Source organism: Cynocephalus volans, chromosome 3 (genome assembly GCF_027409185.1).
Source record: "Cynocephalus volans isolate mCynVol1 chromosome 3, mCynVol1.pri, whole genome shotgun sequence".
Classification (NCBI taxonomy): Eukaryota; Metazoa; Chordata; class Mammalia; order Dermoptera; family Cynocephalidae; genus Cynocephalus; species Cynocephalus volans.
This window is the reverse complement of record NC_084462.1, coordinates 2548288-2571458: the sequence shown is the minus strand read 5'-3', so window position 1 is coordinate 2571458 and position 23171 is coordinate 2548288. Positions and strand designations below refer to the sequence as shown.

At 48.1% G+C, this 23171-nt stretch overlaps 1 protein-coding gene across 3 annotated transcripts in view; it reads right to left on the bottom strand.

The window, feature by feature from the left end:
• The window catches only part of MYH14 (myosin heavy chain 14), an 87340-nt gene extending 74077 nt beyond the window's left edge, over window positions 1-13263 (bottom strand). For 2 of the 3 annotated variants that reach the window (XM_063092199.1, XM_063092201.1), the window contains exons 1-4: window positions 11436-11632; window positions 7833-8243; window positions 3215-3371; window positions 33-60 (exon numbers count right to left, since the gene is read on the bottom strand). In XM_063092199.1, coding sequence (XP_062948269.1) covers window positions 33-60; window positions 3215-3371; window positions 7833-8240 — 593 coding nt within the window. In that variant the 5' untranslated portion in view covers window positions 8241-8243; window positions 11436-11632. Of the gene's footprint in view, window positions 1-32; window positions 61-3214; window positions 3372-7832; window positions 8244-11435; window positions 11633-13187 lie in introns of those variants that run through there. The other variant, XM_063092200.1, reaches the window with a different exon arrangement.
• Window positions 13264-23171: the final 9908 nt, after the last annotated feature.

The window sequence follows — 23171 nt, the reverse complement described above, 5'->3', positions numbered from 1 at the left end:
CCTCCTCCAGGAAGTCCTTCCGAATTACTCACGTGCAGAGAATGGACTGATCCTCACGATCTGTAGGGGACAGAGGAAGGGGGCCGTATCACCAGGGAGGGTCTCTCCAGCAGGACCCCCTGGCCCTTACGCTGGCTACTGCCTTTTCAAAATCATTCTTGAGGAGTAAAGAAAAGCTTGAGTTTTCATGCATGACACTCCTGAATTCTAATACCCCGCCCCGACTAGGCCTCGCGCTCACTGTGTGACCCTGGGAAATCAGCTGTCCCTCTCTGAGCTTGATTTCCTCACCTCTAAAGTGGAGACAATAAATCCCAAGTGAACAGAAGATGAGAGCACTTCAAAAAGTTAGTGGAAAAATAGAATTAAAAGATAATACAAATCTTTCCATGAACTTTTTGAAGACCCCTTGTATCATTCATTCAACAATCTCAATTAGAGACTGTACAGTATGTCACCTGATGATGGGCGTGAGAAATTCAAAGACAAGAGAGTGAGGTCCTGGACTCCAGAGTTTACCCTTTGATACAAGATGTCTCCTCCAGCATCTACCCTGGCCCTGACACAACCCTTCCACAAATGCACACTGACCACCTACTAAGCACCAGGCACCAATGGGATTGAGGAATTGGCAAGGTGTCTATCCTCATGGAGCTTCCACTTAAGTGGGGAAAACAAAAAGACACAGAAACTACTTAAGAATCTTCTGCCTCCAAATGTCCATAGAGCCAGGATTGAGAAACTCTGCTAGAAAGTAATAGAAAGTGACTTGGGGAGGGGGAGAAGGGAGAAGACCAGGAAGCCTTCTCAGAAGAGTTGACATTTAAAGCAGGGGAGAGTGTTCCAGGCAGAGGACACAGCCAGGGCAAAGGCCTTGAGGTAGGACCAAGTTAGGAAAGTCTGGGAGACAGATAGGAGGCCATTGAGGCTGGGAGAGGGGACAGAGATGGTGAGTGGTGCTGACAGGTTTTGAAGCCATGATTAAGTGGTCTGGATTTTTTTTAAGAAGGGGGATAGGCCTCTGGATGGTTTTAAGCCAGGAAGTGAGCTGTATTCAATAGGGCCTCAGAGTCAGCAGCCTGGCTTAGAAAGCCATATGGGCATGGGTTCAAGACCCAGCTGCCTCTCTGCCTTCCTGTGTGACATTGGGCCAGCCCTCTGGGTTGCTCTGTGTCTTGGTTTCCCCATCTGAAAAATGGGGCTCAAAACAGCCCGTCTCACAGAGTTGTAGTCAGAACTCAGGGAGAATGTTCAAAATGTGATCAGCACGGTTCCTGGCACAGGACAAAAGTACAATACACAGTGTGACATACAGAGAGGCAGCAGCAGGGGCCCCACCTTGGCCACCCACCCACCAGTGTGACCATGGGAAATAACTGCAGTGCTCTGTGCCTCTGTTTACCCACGTGGAAATCAGGGCTAACAAGAGAACCTACTTCATGGGGTTGCTATGAGGTTAAATGAGTTAACCCAGCAAAAACTGATAGAACTGACAGGAGAAATAGATGAATCCACTATTCTAGTTGGAGACTTCAACACCCCTCTATCATAAATAAACAGATCCGACAAGTAGGAAATCAGTAAGGACACAACTGAACACAACACCATCAATCAACCAGAAAGAATGGACATCTGTAGACTATGTCATGAAACAACAGCAGAATGCACATTCTTCTCAAGCTCACATGGAACATTTCCCAAGACAGACCACTTTCTGGGCCATGAAACACATCCTAGCAACTTTGTTTTTGGTGGCTGGCCAGTAATGGGGACTGATCCCTTGACCTCGGTGTTACAAGGCTGCACTTTAACTGACTGAGCTAACCAGCCAGCCTTTAACAACTCTAAAAGAAAAGAAATCATACAATGTCTGCTCTCAGATCACAATGAAATTAAACTAAAAATCAGTAGCAGAAAGATAACTGAAAAATTCCAAAGTATGTGAGGATCAAACAACACCCTTCTAAACAACATAAGCATGAAAGAAAAAAATCTCAAGAGAAATAAGTTAATCCATGTAAAGTGCTTGGCACAGAGTAGGCACCCACCCTTACTTTATTGTATATTGATTCCTAAAATATATAATAACTAGCATATAATAATAGCTAAAAATTATTATAAAAATAAATATGTAACAAATTATATAATCAAATAAACTGTTACCTATTACTATATATAAGTTTATAGTGTGAGTATATTTTCTATGAGTATGTTCTATTACACAACATGAGTATATTATATATTGTCTATTATACCAGTGGTTCTCAAACTTGAGCCCACATAAGAACCATCTGGGGACCTTGTAAAAACACTGATTGCTAAGCACCACCCGCAGTTTCTGACTCAGCAGATTTTATCTGAAGTAAGGCCCAAGTTTTCATTTCTGACAAGTTCCTAGATGATGCTGATGTTGCTGGTAAGGAGACCACACTCTATGAACCACTGCATTACACAATGTAAATATATTATTATAATATAGAACAGAAATACATTAAACAAGTATAATACATTCAGTATAAACATACTGCTGTATACTATTATAGTCATATGCTATAAACTGATATAAATGTTTAAATGTTTACCATGTATTTAGCATATACTAAATATTTATTAAAATAGATGATATATAACAAATACATTATGTATATTACACACATTCATTACATAATTTTACCCCTTACCAGCCAGCCACCAAAAATAAATTTAAAAATTAATTAATTAATTTTGCCAGGGCTGATCTACATTGTCACAGGGTGAATGGCAGCCCGTTAGGCAGGGCTAGGGTACACAACCTAACCAGCTACACACAGCAGCCTCAGGCCGTCATCTGTCTAAGGGGCTGCATATCCCCCAAGAAAATGTAGATCATGTCTATAATTCAACAATAAATGTTGAATGAATGAACACTGGGAATTACTGTCTCAAGGGAAACTTTTACAGAAGCCTGGTACCAATTGGCTCCCAAACAATATTGTTGAGAAAAGGGGTGAACATACAGATAGATAAAAAGGGGCCTGCATGGTAACATCTAGGATCTTCCTCACTCAGCCCTCTATTTCTATTCCCTCTGACCCCCTAAGAAGTGTCACCGAGTCTGAAATCCCTGAGCTATCATCTGACCCGGACCCTCACTCCTGGCAGCTCCCTGCAGTGCCTGGCCCAGCCTCCACTGAAGAACTGCCTCGCTGGCCTAAAGCCCCAGACCCACACTCACCCTGGAGCATGCTTCGGTAGGCCCCCTCAGTCACGGCATACACATGGGGAGGCACCTCGTGGCGCTTCTTGCCCCGGTACATCTCCACAATGGCCTCCGTGTAGATGGGAAGCTGCTTGTATGGGTTGATGACCACACAGAAAAGGCCGGAGTACGTCTACAGTGGGCAAGAGGGGAGAGGGCCTCAGCTGCCTGCCTGCAGCCCATAGAGCAACACAGAGCTGCTGGGTACAGCTGGGCAGGTTGTACACTACACAGTGGTACCTGCACATGGTCTGTCTACACTACGACAATGTAGATTTGAATATTTGTTATGAATATTTTCAGACTGATGATAGAAAAGAATCTTTCCAAATTGCACAAAGGCACTATGTAGATGAAGATTTGCCCCAAGAGAGAATGTGGGCTTTGCAGCCAGCCAGACTTGGGTCATAGCCTGTGGTTGCCTGGACTTACACACACATGAAATTACCATGTGTGAGATCGTCCGAGTAAACATTCTTTGCAGCTGCAAAAAACTGGAAATGAACTAAATGTACATTCACACAATGGATTCCTACGAATCCACTGAACATCAGTGTACAGATATGGGACTATCTCCAAAATACTATCAAGTGAAAGGAAATGAGTTGAGAGCTGTGCATGATAAGCTGCAATTTGCATTGAAAAAGGTGGAAGAGGAATATTTTTATATATTTGCTTGAAGACACATAGAACATCTCTGGAAGGGGGCTCGTGGTATCTGAAGCAACTGAAATGCAGCGGGAATAGATTCACATGTCCTTCTATGATTGTGTTTAGTGGTACATTCTTATTGGAGAAAATACTAAATTTTAGGTTCGAGGTGCATGAAAATAAAGATATAATTTTTTTTTTTTGCATCCAAGTTCATGGACCCCCTGAATCATATACACACACCCGTTGGGCCTAGATTCAGGACTCTGTAACAGTTTAAGAACCAGTCCATCTCACAGGAGTATCAGAGAGGCAAGAGGCACTCAGCATACAGAGAGGCAATTAGATCACTAGAGAACTAGCTAGCCACTTAGCTAAACCAGCCAGAGAGATAACTAGCTAAGCTAGCTGAAGTTAGATAGCTAAACTAGCCAGAGAGTTAGCTGCTTAATGGCTTAGGTAGTTAACTATTTAACTAGTTAGCTACTTTATCCAGCTAGTCACCTACTTAGCTAGTTAGCTGGATAGCTGGTTACTTTGCTGGTTAGCAGCAGGACTGCTTTACACTCCCAGACAGCCTGGGATTCTCAAGCAGGGTAGGGTGTGGCCATCACAGGCTACCCGTCTCCCAGGTGCCAACCTTCTAACGGTGGGAGGGTGGGTGGCCAGCCAGGAGTAGAACAACCGGTTTGCTGGGCGTCTGCCCTCCCGGCCTTGCAAGGGCTGCTCCTGGGAGCTCTCTGGCTCTCAGAGGGCGGGGCAGCCAGACCACATTCCCTGGGAGGGTATCTCATGGCTGCTGGCGCCCCGGCCCCCACTCCTAGCTGGCGGGGGAACCCACTCCCCATGCCACCCCCCCAATGCCTGTCCCCTCCTACCAGCCACACCCCATTCCCAGAGTGACAGAAACCTGAGCTACCCAAAAAGGCCAGAGGGGCAAAGGGCAGAGGCTGGTGTACCCAGAGAGGGTTGGGGACACCATGTCACCAGGATGGAGCTGATCTGGAATGGCTGCCCCAGCCCTCAGGGCTCTGAAGACAGACCTGTCCCCACCTCTCTACACCCCAGAGACATTCCCCATAGTCTCAGTTTCCTCCTTGAGAAATGGAGGACGACACTCCCCACCTCATTACAAAGGCTGTAGGGATTAAGGGAGATAATGAATAAAAACCAGCTGGGCCAAGGCAGAGCCCATATAATGCACTCTAAATATGGGTCCTGAGACTCACATTTCCCATCCCCCCTGGGAGTCAAGGACTTGCTCAGACTTTGAAGCCACGCCATGCTGAGTTTGAGTTCAGATGCAGCATTTTCTGGTTAAGTGTGACTTTGCACAAAGGGTTTGCCCTCTCTGAAGCTCAGTTTCCAGCCCTGTCACCTAGAAGGGTTCTAAGAGGGAAATGCTAGTGCCTCTCAGAGCAGGGAGCTCCATTAATGGGTTCCCTCCCTGCCCCAATAGTCCAAGTAAAGGGACTGAGAACCTGAGCAACTCAAGGCCAAACAGCCTATCAGTGGCAGAAACTAGGTTATTGGAGCCCCACACACTCCACTTTCTACTCGGCAGCACTACCTTCCCCACCACCAGTTGGCCAGTCAACAAACATGTATTAAACACAAGTCCTAAGACAAGTAGGGCGGAGCTTGAATCATAGCTCTAACATTTTCTAGCTTGGTGGCTTGAGCAAGCAACCATTCTGAACTTCACTGTCATCCTCTAATGGGGACAGGAATAGCACTTCCCACAAAGGGTGGCTGGGAGCCATCCACAAGTTCATGAGGTATGCACAGGGCTTAGCATGGACCCCAAAACACTGTATGTTCAATACGAAGACGTTATCAGCCGTCTCCAAGCTGTTGAAACAGAAGGCTATAATCCTTACCTCACAGCCTTATGTGGATGGAGAGAGGGTCAACAGGATCATATTGCAAAGAAGTTTATAGCAGCAACCAACAGACAAAGCAGGCACTCACTAAGTGCTAATGATTATTATTAAGGCCCAATTTGCTTCCCAACTTGGCTTCTGGAATCTTCTATCTCACTTTCACTTCTTAGGCCTCAATTCTCTGGCTCCCTGGCCACAGCCTTAGCTCAGGCCCCACCATATTTTCCCTTGAACTTTCTGAATAATACTCCTAGTGCAGTGGCTAGCATCTGGGGTCTGGAGTCAGACCAACCTGAGCTCAAATGCTAACTTAGCCCTTTTCCAGCTATGGGCTCTGTCCAGGTCCTGCACCCTCTCTGAGGCTCCATTTCCCGACCTGCAGAATGGGGATGAGAGCAGATACCTCACAAGGTTGCTGGAAGGGTGCAGAGTATTTACTGAAAGACAAAGTGGCTCAGTATTTTGGGTGTCACTCTGATCTCCCGGGCCTTTGGTGATATGCAGGGAAGTGGATCAGGCAGAGGCCTCTTTCCCAGAGCTTGTAAAGGTGCGTGAGTAATCGGAAGGGGCTAGTGCAGTGGGAGAAGGCGCCAACCTTATTCAGGATCAGACAGCCCTCAATTCAAATCCCACATCTGCCACCACAAGCTGAGGGGCCCTAAGCCAACCACTGCCCTCTCAGAGCCTTGGTCTCCAAATGAGAGTTAGACTTCCTAAAAATATTCTAATCTTGGGCTTTGTGACCCTCCAGAGGGTGGATGTTGGAGCAAGGCCATGAGACCCCACCAGTCTAAGCTGGTGTTTGGAGCATGACTCTGGGGCCAGCTGCCTGGCTTCAAATCCTGGCATGACTCCTTCATGGCTGGATCACCCAGGCCCCCATCACTTAACATTCCTTAAACATCAGGCATTATCAACAGTCCCTGGCCCAGAGGTGAGCTGATAACCTACAAGCAGCACTTAGAACAGTGCTTGGCACATCATAAGTCCTCAGTTAATATTTGCTAGCCACCCATTATTATTATTTTTCATTATTATTGTCAACATTCCTTGTCAAACTCTCTAATCCTGTTTGCTCTTATGTTAAATGGAATAATAACTCCTTGGCTGACCATTAGAACTACCCTGGAAGCTTATTAAAAAACCAATGCCCATGTCATGGTCCCAGAGAGCTTAATTTAAATGGTCTGGGGTGGGGCTCAGGCCCCCCAGAGCTACTTTCTAAGAATTCCCCAGATGATTCTAACATGAAGCCAGGATTAAAAACCATTACCCTACCCCATCCATTTGCTGTAAAGATTAATGTGACAGACATCAAATACTTAGCACAGAGGTGGTTTGACCACCATAGTCAACCTCACTATCATCAATTCCATCTTAATCGTAAGAGGCACCATAGCAAAGTGAGAAAGCCTGGAGCCAGACTACCCAGGTCTAACTGCATGACCTTGGTCAAGGAACTTGACCACTCTGCGCCTCAGTTTCTTTATCTGTAAAACGGGGACCAAATGCTTTATAATTGTGAAAATTTATTGAGACAACTATTTTAGAAAGCTTAAAAGAATGCTTAGTAAATGCTTAACAATTGTTAGGTTTCATTGCTATTAACTTTCTCTGGGCCTCAGTTGCCTCTTACGTAAAATGGGGATAATAATAGACCCTACCTTACCTAAAGTGAGATTAAATAAATTAATGTATAGAAGGCCTTTAAGACAGAGCTAGCATGTCGTTTCTATACTCATTGGTTCTCATAAATTATCATTACAGATCCATATCCCTTTTTCAAAACCCTTGGGGTGAATTATATTTGAGAAATCGGAATTTTTTATATTTTAGAAAAACAATACGATTTATCTATCACATATGTTACATGACACCCCTCATAGGGTCTGAGGCTGTCCTAGTAATCCAATAATTTATAACTTGGCAACTAGGTGTAGGACTAGTTAACAGGACATGGGATAACGATTATAACTAGCCTCAAGTTAATTCAGGTTGGGATGCTGACACTCAGCTGCCCACCCCGGACAAGGCTCTCCCACAGGCAGGAGGCCACTCACATAGATGAGGCCTGAGTAGTACCGCTCCCGAAGGTTGTGCAGGACCGAGGCCTCGTTGAGGCAGGTCAGCTCAGCCATATCCTCCGCCTTGCTGAACTTGGGTGGGTTCATGCGCTGGATCTGGTCCCGCGGAAGCCGCAGCCGCCGCCCACTCTCCGCCAGCTCCACCTCGGCCTCCTCCTCTCCCTCATCTCGCAGCGCCGCTGCCTCGAACCCATGGAGCTCCGAAGGCACCCACACGAGGCGCCGGGCCGTCCACTCCACCTGTGGGGAGGTGCCCGAGCTCCCAGGCCCGCCACCCACGCTGGGCCCGCTGGGCGCAAACAGAAACGACTGGGCTGCCTCAGGCACTGGGCCCGGCCTGGGGGGCACCTTCCGCCCAGGCACCGACATGGTCACCGCTGCCATGGTCTGCAAGGGAGAAAGAACGGGGTGGTGGTCAGGTGTGGGTAGAAGTCAAGTGACGCTCCATCCCCAGTGCCCCCCATCCCAACCCCAATTCCCCCAGGCAATTCCCTCTGCTTTCCTTCACCAGACTTCCTTTCACACTTCTGCAAAATGGGTCAATAGACCTAGCTTACTCATTCCATTCATTCACCTCTCTACCCATTCGTCCATTCATTCATTCATTCATGCAATAATTACTTAATAAGCAAGGCTGAGAAGTAGGCATAGTTCTAGGCCTTGACAACGGAGCAATGAACAAGTCAGAAAAAGATCCCCTCCTTCATAAGGAGTTTACATCCTAGCCCTGGTCTGTCCAGTACGGGAGCTACCCCCACATGTGGGCTGCTCTGCACTTGACTTGCAGCAAGTGCAACTGAGGAAACAAATGCTTAATTTTATTCCATTTAATTAAATTCAAATATAAATAGCCCCTTGTGGCTACTAGACACTTGGTTTTCTAAGTGTAAAATACACATCTGATTTCAAAGACTTAGAATGACAAAATGATAGCTCATTGGTATTTTTTTATTTGATGACATAAAATAATGATATTTTGAATATATTGCATTAAATAAAATATATCATTAACATTAATGTCACCTGTTCCTTTTCACTTTTTTTCTTTCTTAATCTAGCTAATAGAAAATTTTAAATTCCAGGGCCAGCCCGTGGCTCACTCGGGAGAGTGCAGTGCTGATAACACCAAGACCATGGGTTCGGATCCTATATAGGGATGAACGGTTCGCTCACTGGCTGAGCGTGGTGCTGACAACACCAAGCCAAGGGTTAAGATCCCCTTACTGATCATCTTTTTTTAAAAAAAAAAAGAAAGAAAGAAAATTTTAAATTCCATATTTGGCTTGCATTCTATTTCTACTGAACAGAGCAGCTCTAATCCCAGGAGACAGATTAAAAGATAAATAAGTAAATTATACAGTATGTTAAATGGTGATAAAATGCCAAGGAGATAAATAAAGCAGGGAACAGAGGATGTTGGGGTTGAGGATGTTGAAGTTTCAATCAGGGAGGCCAGGGAAGGCCTCTCTGATGTGGCATGTAAATAAGGACCCGAGAGATGAAGGGAGTAAGCTATGGGAAAGTCAGGAGGAAAAGCTTTCCAGACAGCCAGTGCAAGGGCCCTGAGGCAGGAAGATGCCTGTATGTCTGTGGCTGGTGTGGCTGGAGCCGAGTCACTGAAGGGAAGAGGGTAAGGAGGTGAGGTGAGAGAGGGAATAAAAGATACAACCTTGCTTTTACTCTAAGATATGAGCCCAGGGAGGATACCGATGTAATTTTTGTCATTCAGGTTTTTTTCTGACCACCTCTGGTCACGCCTTCCTCACGCCTGCAGAACAGACTCAGATCTTACCACCTCAGTTAACAGTTACTTCCTTCTTCCAGACCTGGCTTCCTTCTCTTTAAATTGGGGAGGCTGGCCTTATTCACTCACTCCTCCATTCATCTGACACTCTCGGAGGCCTTTCAAGCACCAGGCTCTGCTCAGAGTGGGTCTGGGGACCCAGAGATGAGTCAGACAGGTGCCCTGCCTCAAGGAGCTCCTAGCCTGGGGGTGAACCCAGCCCTAGTCTCAGATCACGACAATGGAACATGAGCTGTAAACTATGATGGAGGCAACCATCCCAGAGTAAGCCAGAATGTGCCAGGCCCCTCCCTGCCCTCCAGGGGGCCACAGACTGTAGTGGACAGACACAGCACTTCCCCAGCAGTCCAAGCATCAGTTGGAAAAAAAATATTCTCCCTGTGCCACATTGTGCCCTCCTCCTGAAGAAGTCTGCCCCTACTCTCTTCCAGTGCCCCAAACATACCCACTACTGTCCCAGCACATGAGTCACAGAACACGGGAACACTTCTGCCTCCCCCACCTCAGTGCTTCTACGTCTGCCCCTCGGGCCTAGAGACACCTGCCGCCATCATCCCCATACCCCTGGGGAAATATTTCCAAACACCCAGCTCCCCTTGAAGTATCCACAGATCTGGTCTTGCCCTCAGAGCTTCTCTACATGGAAACTCAGCTCTGGCTCATAAGTCCCACTTCGTCCCAGACCATGTCCTCATCCCCCAGCACCAGCCGTTCTTGTTCCTGATGCTCTTGGGCCTCAAACCCTGGACCCCTGCACTCCAAAAACAGTGGGGCATTTCTCCACCAACCCCACCCCCAACCTCTAAATGGCCAAGGCTCACCCCAGGCCCCTGTGTGGCCTTGATACACCCAGAGCCAAGCTCCATCTCTGGGACTTTACCCCATACCCTCTACCCACCCCACCCTACCCACTTCCTCTCCAGCGCTGTGGCCTTTGACCAGGAAGGGCTTGGGCGTTTTTGCAGTCACCCAGTCTTATGTCTCCCCTCCCCCTGGAGCCAGAAGTCCAAGCCCCTATCCCTGTCCTCCCCCAGGCTCACTAGTCGGGGTCCCTAGCCTCCTAATCTTCCAGGACCCAGGAGTCTGAATCCCCAGCCCTTTCCTCCCTTGGAACCACAAGTGCAGGCCCCCTCACCTCACTGCAGCTGAGCTAGAGGTGAGGATGCTGAGCCTGAGGATGAAGAAAAGTCCTGATGAGCCGGGCTTGCAAGTCCTACCTCCAAAGGGCTGAGCCCCTCTGGCTACCCCGCTCTCCCTCAGCCAGCAGGAACGCTCTACCAGGGCTCATTACTATCACCTGGGCAGGTGAAAGCACCTGCCCTGGGAGGGGCAGAGACTGCTGAGCTTGAAAAGGAAAAGGAGCCAGGGATCCACCCCTGGGGCAGGGGTTGGGGCCCTTGGCATCCAGCCCTCTGACTTCAGCTTAGTGCTATGATTCAGGGATTGCAGTTCAGGAGTTCCGGTCCCCCACCCCCTCCTCCTTCAGGCCCAGGAATCCAGGCCCCCAGCCCGCACTCCTACAAACCCAGAATCCAGGCTCCAAGTTCCCGCTTCCTTCAAGACCCAGGACTCCAGGCCCCCAGACCCAGGCCCCAGTCCTTTCCTCCTTCAAGACCCAGAAGTCCGGGCTCGCGGCGCCGTCCTCACTCAGACCCGGGATACCTGGTCCCCAACCCCCCTCCACGGATCCAGGAGTCCGAGCGCCCAACACCCTTCTCCCCAGGATCCAAGCGCCTGAGTCGCCGCCCCCTCAACCCGCCAATCCTCAGGGCTACCTGGAGGCGCCGGCCAGAGCAGGGAGATGGGAAGGGGGCACGAGAATCCCAGGACCTCTTCAGAGCACTCAGGTGCTGCTACCTCCGCGGTCCAGCGCGGGGCGGGGCCACGTCGCGTCCCGGGGCGGGGGCCCGGCTCTGAGGTCACCAAGCACCTGCCGGTCTGGGGAAGAGGGCGGGTCCTGGAGCTGCTGGGCCTTTGACAGGGAGAAGGAGGGGGGACTGGGATGAGCCAGTCCCCAGGTGGGCGGCGGCGGCGGCGGCGGCGCCCAGGGCTCCTCCTTCTTGCGGGCAAAGGTCAAGGACCTGCGGCGGAGAGAACTGAGGATTCCTGGGATTCGAATCCCGCTCAAGCTTTCCGGGGCTCAGCTTTCCTCTCTGTGAATTGCGGCCAATTAAATTAATAATAAAACGAAGCGGAGAAAGTGCCCAGCCAGTGCTTCATCATTTCATCTCTCTGAGCCTGTTTCCTCAACACTGGAAATGGAACAACACGATCCACTTACGAGTACCAAGGAAGACGACAAAATGTTATTGTGGCCTCCTGAGCTTCAGTCTCCTCACGGCTGACATGAGAACTAAATAGTGATAAGAGCGCCTACTATGTGCTAGGTGTTTTTCTGCTCTTTGAACAGCTCTTCCAGATCACAGAATGCTCTCGAAACCAATGAGATAGAAACGATCAGCATCTCCATTTCTCTGATGGGGAAACCGAGGCACGGAGCAGCGAAGTAACACAAGCAAGATCATACAGTCAGTAAGAGGGCTAGGATTTAAGCCCAGACCGTTATCTGCCGTTCTGAAGGAGGGAAATTGGGGAGAACGTGTAGTATGTCCTCAGAAACGTCAATTTCCCCGTCCCAGGTGGTGACTCTGCGAACTTCCCCCACCCCTTCTACGTCTTAGGGACCACTGCACCCCTTAAGGGACTAGTGTGGGATTAAAAAGGTTAAAGGACACAGCACACAGCTGTCTCCGAAGTGTTACTCTCCACCCCGTCCCCCTGCAGTCACCGCCTCTTTCCGGTCTCAGTTTCTTCGTCTCTGTAAAATGGGTATAATATAACCCACCTCGCGTTAATATGATAGTGAAGAAAATTATTTACTTATAAAAATAAAAGCGCCCAAGTACATTGTAAGTGCTCAAATATGTCTTTCCCCAGGGCCGGCCCGTGGCTCACTTGGGAGAGTGCGGTGCTGATAACACCAAGGCCACGGGTTCGGATCCCATACAGGGATGGTCGGTTCGCTCACTGGCTGAGCGTGGTGCTGACAACACCAAGCCAAGGGTTGAGATCCCCTTACCGGTCATCTTTTGAAAAAAAAAAAAAAAAAAGTGTCTTTCCCCACCCATCTACCTCTGCCAGCCATGACCCCTTTCTGGGCCACACGTGAAAACAGAGACAGTCATCCTGGGGGCGGGGGATTGAAGGCGATGACTCAGGTATTAAAGCGTCCAAGGTCCCAGAGAGAGCCTCAGTTTCTCCTTCTGCGGAATGGGCCCCGGGACGTTAGCGAGGACCCCGACCCGGCCTCGCACACGGTCGCAACTCGAGTTGGGGGAGTGTCGACGTCTCGCCCACCCCCTCCGCCGTCGTCCGGCTGCGCGCTCAAGGTGAGTGTACGCCCTACCGCCCCTCCCGCTCCGCCCGCGCCGGCCTCCGGGGCCCCGATCGCAGCCCCCAGGCTCCAGCCTCTCCGGGCCCAGTTCGGCTCCGCCGCCCCCCGCGGTCTGCCGGCCCCAGCCACTCACCGGCTTCCAGTGCTGTCGGGAGACTTAGGCCTGGGGAGAAAGAGGGGCGGGCCCGCCAGGACAGCCCCGCCCTCACGAGCGCAGCAGGAGCCAATCGGCGCTCGCTGCGGCAAGCTACGGCCCCGCCCATGGGGGGCCGTGACCGCCAATCAAGGAGAGCGGCTGGCGGGTGGGGCCAATCACAAGTTGCCAAAGCGTGCCAGCCGTGGGAAAAGAACCAGGCAGAGAGAGGAGCTAGGCGGCGCGGTCGTGGGTGGGACCCGCGGTTTGACGGGCAGGGGCCGTGTCCAATGGCAAGACTCGAGGGGCGACCGGGGGCGGGAGGCCCAAGGGGCCCGGGTGAATGGGCCGCTTTGTGCACTAGGCATGAATGGAGACCTTTGTGAGCGCCCGCGTGGGGGGGGCAGCTGGAGGCCGGAATGCCTGGGTCCCCCGGTAGCCGGCGGGCAGGAGAGACAGGAGAGAGGATTCACTTTTGTCGAACGCCGACCGCGTACCAGGCACTCTCCCAGGCTCTCGCCCGCCGGGGAAGTGTGGGCTGTGATACCATCAGTAAAAATGATGATCGTGTACTGAGAGCCTGATGTATGCCAGAAGCTGTGCTAAGCGTGTTACCTGCATGCTCTCATTTAATCCTTACAAGGAACACCTTGAAATTGGTGCTATTAAGATTTTCATCTTCCCTATGAGGTAAACTGAAGCTTAGGAAGAGGGTGTTAATTGCTGAAAGTCACAGAGCCTGCAAATGGCAGAGCAAAGACTTGGATCCTGACACATCTGACTCTAGAACTTGTGTTTTTAACCACAACGCTATGCCCAAACGTGGAGTTATGATGCCCAGTTTACAGATGGGAAAACTGAGACTCAGGAGAAACAAGAAATTTCCCAAGGTCACAAAGCCAAGGCTCCACTGAATCTGGAGATGGCATGCCAGCCGGGCTCTGCTGCTGATCAGCTATGTGGGCTTGGGCCAGTTGCTGGGTTTTTTGGAGAATCTATTTCTGCACCTGCAATGGGAGTGGTCTGTCTTCTTTCACCCTTGTCTTCCCAGCAGTCTACTGTTAATGGGATCCTATCAAACTATTCAGATCAGGTCCTTCTTCTTTTCAGAACCTTCCATGGCTCCGTTTTCACTCAGTAAAAGTCTAAGTCCTCACCATGGCCCACGAGGCTTTGCACAATATGGCCCCCTTGCTCTCTCTGATCTCAACCCTCCCTCTTCCCTTCATTCTGCTTTAGCCACACTGGCCTCTTGGTTGTTCCTCAGTTCCTCAGGCACTCCTCAGGCATGGTCCTGCCCCAAGCCTTTGCATTCTCTGTTCCTTCCACTAGGAATGCCCTGCCTCTAGGTTTTGCGTGGCTGCCTCCCTCTCACATGATCAATTCTGCTCCTAAGTCACCCCTTCTGAGAGGCCTTTCCTGACCATCCTATATAAAACAAGTCCCCTCATCACTCTCCCCACTTGACCCTGCTCTGTTTTTCCTCATAGCGTCGGTAGTGTTTATCATTCTGTTTATCTGTTTACCATCTGTGTCCTCACTAGAATTTAAGTCCTACGAGGGCAAGGATCTTTGTTTTGTTCAGTGCTGAATCCCCTGACACACAGTAGGTGCTGAGTAAATGTTTGTCTAATAAATAGTCCTTGTATTAATTAATTCCTTGTATTGTGTGGATTAAATGTATTAGTGCACACAAAACACTTAGTACAGTCCCGGCACTGGGGAAAAAACTAAATAAGTAAATAATGATTATTTTTTCTGTTGTTATTTATTGCCCTACGAACAGCATGCAGGAGAGAAACTGTATACATATAAAGTCCAGAACATGGAAAAGAAATCAAAGAAAGGGGAAGCGAAAATTTGGGAGGTAAGAGATGGAGAGAGAAAGAGACAAGAGTAGAGAAGCTGTAGTTGGGTGTTGAGGACAGACCCACGTTCTAGCATCCAACTTCCAACACATTTGCTCAGCAATGGCAGTTTAGTTACAGAGCCAGTTTAGTTACAAAGCATCAAAATTGCCATGGCTTCGAGATTGCCACAGCCACCACCCACATTATTGATGGGGAAACTGAGTACCAGGGAGGGAAGCACTTTTCCAAGAATAGCTGCCCTGATAATACAGCTCATGTTTATGAAGCCTGACTGTGTGCTGGGAATGTAACCATCATTCTCTCAATGCATCCTCATGCCAGCCCTATGAGATTGGCACTATCATTATGCCCCTTCACAGGCCAGCAAAGTGCCCACAGTCTCCCAGCTGCTGCTGGTGGCAGATCTGGGCGCTCCTGAATCTGTGCTTTTAACCCAAACATAGCTGAGGACTTCTGTCACTCTGGCTGGAGTATTTTCCATGGAAGCATCCTGCTGTAAGGATAACAAGAGCTGCTGTTTATTGAGTGCTGACTGAGTGCTAGACATTGGGCCCCTTATACGTATTAACTCATTGGATTCTCTCAACAACCTTATGGCGTTGGCACTTTTATTATTCCCATTTGATGGATAGAAAATAGGCTCAGAGACATGAAAATCCTCTGACTGAGGACACCAGGGAAGAGTGTGGACTAGAACACAACAGAATTTCAAGTAGGAAAAAAGCTTCTAGTACCCACATTCTAACCATAATCTGGCTGGTACCTGGTGATGTCATTAATCCTGCTCAATCTATAGGGTAATTGATGACAGCACTGAGCTTCCTTTTGCTGAGGGCATTCTGTGAGCTGGAGGCCTGAGCTAAGTACTTTAATAGCTGCTGATATTTATTGTGTGCCAGGCACAGTTCTAAGCTCTTTATATGTATTAAATCCCATAATGCTCCCAATAACTCTAAGTGGTAAGAACTAATGTCATGCCCATTTTACAGATGAGGACACTGAGGCACAGCTTCCCAAGGTTACAATTAGAAAGCAGCAGAGCCTGGATTTGAACCTACATAGTCTGGCTCCAGAGCTTGGGCTATGGATCACTATGAAACCGCCAGAGAGAGGCTGAGACCCAAAAACCAAGTATGAGTGAGGTGCTGCACTGACTCTGAGCCCTCCATCTGTCCTCCATCCAGCCCTGCCAGAGAGAGTCCTCAGGATAAATCCCCAAACTCATTCCCTTGGCGATCAAGGCCTCCCCACAAGCCAGCTATGACTTCACTCCAGTCACTGGGATAGTCCCCGTTAAATTGTGAGCCCCTGGCTGTCAGGGTCTGGGTCTAATCCCTCTGTGTGTTCCCAGGGTGCAGTATAGGCTGCAGCAGAGAGAAAACTCAGCCAATGAGGGTGGATGGAATATCAGGATGAATGTGTGCTGGGGAAAGGGAAACAAGAATGCGGAAGCATTCTGAGTCTCCTGGGGAGATGGATTCCTGCCAGGGGCATGGCCCTCAGGCCTGACCTTGTTATGCAGAATCTGAGCAATGGGCAGCACAGGTATGAGGAAAAAGCCAGCTAGGAGCTAAGCTGATACGCAAAAAAAAAAAAAAAAAAAAAGGAGATGGAAAGGGAGGAGGCTGTAGAGCCAGGGACTGGCTACTTTGTGGAAGAGAGTTTGGGGGGATTTTTGAGAGAGGAACAAATTGGGAGAGAAGCTTCTATGCCTGGTGGAAGAAAGAGGGCCTGAGTCTTACAGAGAAAAAGAGAGGGAGGAAGAGGGTACCAAGTTTTGCTGTCAGTCCTGACTGAAATCCTGCCTGGGCATTTTCTCTGCGGCAAAGACTTGAATGGTTCCAGTATTTTATTTTTGGTCACTGGGCTGTTGTTTTCTTGCATGTGACTCAGAGCTGGAACTGGCTCTGAGACAAAAGCAAGCTGGTGGCCTCATGTGGGTCACAGATGAGTGACAGGCTCAGTTCTTCAACAAGAAATATTTATTGTGTGCCTACTATGTGCCAGGCAGTGCTCAAGTTCAGGGGTTAGCAAACTTTTCCTGTGAAAGGGCAGATAGGGAAATATTTTCAGTTTTGTGGTCAGATGTTCTTGACTCTAACTGTTCCACTCTGCCCTTATAGCATGAAAGCAGCCAGAGACAACATGTAAATGAATGAGGTTGTGTTCCAATAAAACTTTATTTACACAAACAGGGAAAATTTGGTCCGTGGGCTGTGGTTTGCAGATTCCTGTTTCAGACACTGGGGAGAAGGTGGTACAAGGACATGATCTCAGCCCTCACAAAACAGATATTAATCTCCTCCCTACACAGCAGACAGAAGCAACTAGTTCATGCCTTAGTCAGATCCTATTCTCCCCCAACTTCCCCCACCCCCTGCTCAGAATCTTCCTCTGGCTCTAGTCACACTCAGTGTTAAAGCAAAGTCCTCACCATGGCCCATAGGGCTCCATAGCATCTGGGCCTGTTTGTCCATTCTCCACCCTCACCTCCCTCCCTCTCCCCATCTCTAACTCGGCTCCAGATGCACTGGCCTCCTAAATGCTCTTCAAACACATTAGGCTCAGTCCTGCCTCTGGGCCTTTCCACGAGTGTGTAGAGGGCTCCCTGGTCTCACCCCAACCCCTTCCCCTTCTTTCTACCTAGAATGCTCCTCCCCTAGATAACCTCTTGGCCCCCTCACCTCCTTCCAGTCTTTGCTCAACTCTCACCTCCTCAGCAAGGCCTTTCTTGTCTGCTGGCCCACTAGAATGTCAGCTCTGCAAGGGTGGGGATTTTTGTCTCTCCTTTCGCCCTGCTCTGTTCTTGTGCCGTGTTCTACAACAGAGCCTGGCACAAGGTCAATTCTCAGCAAATATTTGTGGAATGAATTATTGCATTCTGATGGTAGACACAGACATCAGACAAGTGAACACATAATTATAGAGCACAATGGCAGGTTAGGATAAGTGCTATGAAGAAAAGTTAAAGGAGGATAAGAGAGGCAAGGTGACTGAGCTATTATTTCATTATTTATTTATTTTTATTTTTTTGGCAGCTGGCCAGTATGGGGATCTCAACCCTTGACCTTACTGTTAGAACACTACACTCTAACCAACTGAGATAACCAGCCAGCCCCTGGGGTATTATTTTAGAAAGAAGGTTAGAGAAGGCTCTCTGAGCAGCTGACACTGGGGAAGGAGCATATGACACTTGATATTGATGAATATATAAGTGAATGGATGAATGTGTGACCATGAGTGGATAAATAAATAGATGAATGAGGGAACAGACAACCATTTGAACACATGGATAAATGAATGGAGGCTATACACAATGAATGAATAAATAAGTGGGTAGATGGATGGAAGAATCAATTAACATTAGAAGAGGATGGACAGGTGAACATACAAATGGACAGATGGATGGACAGATCGATGGATGGATGGATGATTGGATGGGTGGATGGGTAAGTGGTTTTTCATGCCTCCATGTCTTTGCACATGCAGTGCTTTCTTCCTATTATTCCCTCTTCCCGTCTCTCCACCCCAGGGAACTTCAGGTCAACTTTCCTAGACCCCCTCTATGCTCAGAGTATGTAGAGGGCTCCCTGGTCTTATGTCACCCCCATCCCATGCCCTGCCACAGTTTGCTTACTCTCCTACTAATACTTTGGTCACACTGGATTCGCATGATCTGTCTGCCAGTACCTTTATAAACTAGCAATCTCTTGAGGGCTGGGCCTGAGTCTGCATCATGTCTGTGTCCCCAGTCTGTCCCAACACAGAGCCAGTATTCAGGGTTGGGAGGGCTTCCAGAGATGTGGGCTGTGCACATGGGTGAAGGATGAAGTGAGTCTCTGAACCTAAGGACTGGGGAGGCAGATATCTCTGATAGCATTGTTGTCTGTGAGCGTCTTCATATTTGAGTGTGGGACTTGGAGTACGTTGGGCATCTGGGAGCTGGCATGTGTCTGGGTGGAGGGTCTGCAAGGGGGCCAGTCTGCACTTCTGGCATCTGATTTGGCCCGCAAAATCCTCAGACTGTAAAATTAGGAGACCAGTTCATTCAGTGTGACCTTGGGAAAGTCCCATCCCCTCTCTAGGCTTCAGTAAATGGGTTATTCTAGCGACTTCAAGGCCTGTGTTCAGTGCTGACCTGCTAGGAGTCCATGACCCACTCTGTTGCTCCCTCTGCTTGCCCTGATCACCCTGAATTGTAACCCTCTCTGCCTCCCCTACCAGCTCCAAGAACCTAGAGGACAGGGTCCAACCCATTCCTGGGGCTGGCAGCTTCACAAAGGTCAGGATCATAATCATGCTAGGTCCCTGGAAACTCCTAGCACAGGATCTGGAACACACCATGACTCCAGGGAGATTATTGACTGAGGAAATGAATGAAAGTATGACTTTTTTCACCTGGTGAGCTCCTACTCATATTTCAAAACCTAACTCAAAAGTTCCCTCTTCTAAGAAGATGTTTCTGACTTCTTCTGCCCGGCCAAATAACAATAATTAGTACTTTTATAATACATGTTGGACTTACTTATACATATATATCGAATCATTTAACTCACAAGAAGTTTTCAGCATCAGGAACTATTGTTCCTCGCCCTTTTATGAATGGAAGAAAAGGCAAAAGTGATGGGGTGTCAATTCCATGATTAGGTTACATAACACTGAGTTCTATCATGCTAGGTGACTCTCTCTTGTTCTCTCCCCTGCCTTCTCTCTGTGGTTTGATAAAACAAGCTACCATATTTGGAGACGCTCATGAGGCAAGAAACTGAGGGTGACCTCACCCAATAGCCCGTGAGAAACTGAATCCTGCCAACAACCACATGAATGAGATTGGAAACTGATCTCTCCCTGTTCAAGACTTCAGATGAGACCACAGCCCCAGCTGACACCTTGATTCACAGCCTTGTGAGACCCTAAAGCGGAGGATAACTAAAGCTATTTTTAAAACATTGTTTTCTTGGGCCAGCCGGTGGCTCACTTGGGAGAGTGTGGTGCTAATAATACCAAGGCCGTGGGTTCAGATCCCATATAGGGCCGGCCGGTTCGCTCACTGGGAGAGCGTGGTGCTGACAACACCAAGTCAAGAGTTAAGATCCCCTTACCGGTCATCTTTAAAAAAAAAAACATTGTTTTCTTTTTGCATTAAAGCCATTTTAATCATGCAAGATGGAAAAACAATCAAACAAGAGGGTAACATTTCCCTTGACCAACATCCTCCATCTCACTTTTCCAACCAGCTGTCCCCCTGATAATATTTCATTGTAGATTTATCTATTATTAAGTGCTTATTATTTTTGGAAGAGGTTGCTAATTATAGCTGCCCTTCTTGGGAGATTGTATGTGCTGGCACTGTTTAAATATTTTACACACATGAACTCATTCATATCATACATCAGCTATGTGAGGCAGGTGCTGTAAATACTCTCATAACATAGATGGAAAAATCATGCCTGGTGGAGTTTAAGGTGTCATTGCAGCTCACATAGGTAGAGTGGCAGGACTAGGATTTGAACCTGGGGAGTCTCACAACCACCCTAATGTTCTGCCCCTGAGAGAACCCCCAGAGGAGCTGATCATGATTACCTCTGGGTCTGTGGTCCCATCCTCGCCTGGGCAGCTCACTCAAAAGGCAGGTTCCTGGGCCCCACCCCAGAGGTGCCAGCTGAGCAGATCTGGGAGTGGCCCGGGAATCTGCATTTTTACGAGTTCCCAGGTGATCTCGTGGCAGCTGGTTCTCGGTCATACTCGGGCAAAAACACTTGGCATCATCCTTGATTCTTCTTTTCTCTTCACCTAATACATGCAGTCTATCAGCAAATATGGTCAACTTGACCTTCAAAATATATCCAGAATCTAATGCCTTCTTGCCACCCCCACTGCCACACTCTGGTCTAATCTACAGTGGCCTCCTGCCTGGGCCATTGCCATCGCCTCCTCTCTGGTGTCCCTGCTTCTGCTTCTCACTGTGTCTGTTCCCCATATGGCAGTCAGAAGGATCATGTTAGAACCCACTTCAGCTCACCTCCCTCCTGTGCTCAGGGCCCTCTCATGGATCCTGTCTCAGAGTAAAAGCAAAGTGTTCACCATGGATCACAGGGCTCTGTGGGATATAGCCTCCTATGTCCCATCTTTAAGTTCACCTCCCACTTTCTCCCCCTCACTCATCCCATTAATTCCACACTGACATCCTTGCTGTTCCTCAATTGCAACAGACACATTTCCACCCCAGGACCTTTGCACAGGCTGTTCCCTTTACCTGGAATGCTCTTCCTCCCAGATATCCCCCTGGCTCCTCCTGATTCATTCAGGTCTTTGCTTAAATGTCACCTTCCCAGTGAAGCCATCTCCAGTCACTCTGTTTAATACCACAACCAGCTCCCAGGCACCCTGATCCCCTTCACCTGCTCTCCTGTTTCTGTTTTCCCATAGCATTTTTAACCTTTGAACATATTAAACCATTTACTTATTTGCTGTTTTTGTTATTTATCATCTGTCTCTCTTTGACTGCAGAATATCAGCTCTCTAGGAGTGGTGACTCTGTTTCATCTACTGTTATGTCCCCAGCACCTAGGACAGTTCCTTGCACACAGTAAGTGCTCCGTAAATCTGTTGGATAAATTAAATAAACTCTTTGAGAAACTGTGCTCTAGCTGGTAGGATGGTGGGGAACTTTTACTTCCTTATTACTTTTACATGCTGCTGGCATTTTTTTTTTTTTAAAGATGACCAGTAAGGGGATCTTAACCCTTGACTTGGTGTCGTCAGCACCACGCTCCCAACTGAGCTAACCAGCCATCCCTCTATAGGGATCTGAACCTGTGGCCTTGGTATTATCAGCACCACACTCTCCCAAGTGAGCCACGGGCTGGCCCTGCTGCTGGCATTTTCTAACACTAACTTAGTTACCTTATAATAAGGTGGGGGGTAAAGGCCACCAAAGCTAATCTTAAAACATGAAATTTTTTTAGGGCCGGCCCGTGGCTCGTATAGGGATGGCCGGTTAGCTCACTTGGGAAAGCGTGGTGCTAACAACACCAAGTCAAGGGTTAGGATCTCCTTACCAGTCATCTTTAAAAAAAAAAACTATTAAATTATTTTAAATCAAAACAATTTTAATTACACAAGGCGGAAAAAATTTAAACAAGAGGGTAACATTTCCCTTCACCAGCTCCTTCCTTCTCACTTGCCCTTCCAGGTGCACGCCTGATAATATTTGCTGTGGATTCTTAAAAAAATACTTACTATTTATTTACATCAAGGGTCAGGAAAAGACAGCCCACAGACCACATCCAGCCCACAGCTCGTGTTTGTAAATAAAGTTTTATTGGAACACAGCCACACTCATTGGTTTAGTATTGTCTGGGGCTGCTTTCATGCACAAGGGCAGAGTTGAATAGTTGCAGCAGAGACCATATGGTGCTCAAAGCTGAAAATATTTACCATTTGGGCCTTTACAGAAAAAAAATTGGCCAACTCTTGATTTACATATATAGATAAATAACTGAGAAATATCCCTTACGGTTTTCTGTGTTTAGGGAAATAGGATGATACTTGATATGGGAAACTGAGACTTGCTTTTCTTACTTCGCAATGTGTCTTAGGGGAACTTTCCATGCCCCTCCATTTAAATTCACCGTTTTCACACTTTAATAGTATTCCATAGCCACAGTCTATATGTACCGTTCCTTTGACTCCTCTCCCATTGGTGGAGATGTTAGTGGCTTCCCATTTTTCACCTTGACAAATGTCAATACAGTGAACATCTTTCTTCCTACTTCCTTATGCACCAGTAGGGATATTGCTGGGTCAAAGAGTATAAACAGTTAAGATTTTAATAGATGTTGCCAAGCCACCATTCACAACAATACTATTTTCCTTTTTAGGAAATAAAATGAAAAAGAAACCAGTCCAGTCAAGTATTTATTACACGGTTGTCCCATGAAAGGTTCCACCTCTTGGGGAGGTTTACCTATAATTCCCTGACCCCAGGGCACACCACAGACTCTCTCAGCCCTTTGCAGTAACTGTCCCCTTCCGCACCTTTCTCTGCCTGATGAAACGCTGCTAGGGTTTTGAGACCCACCTTAAATGATGGGGCAAAATTTTGTGACTT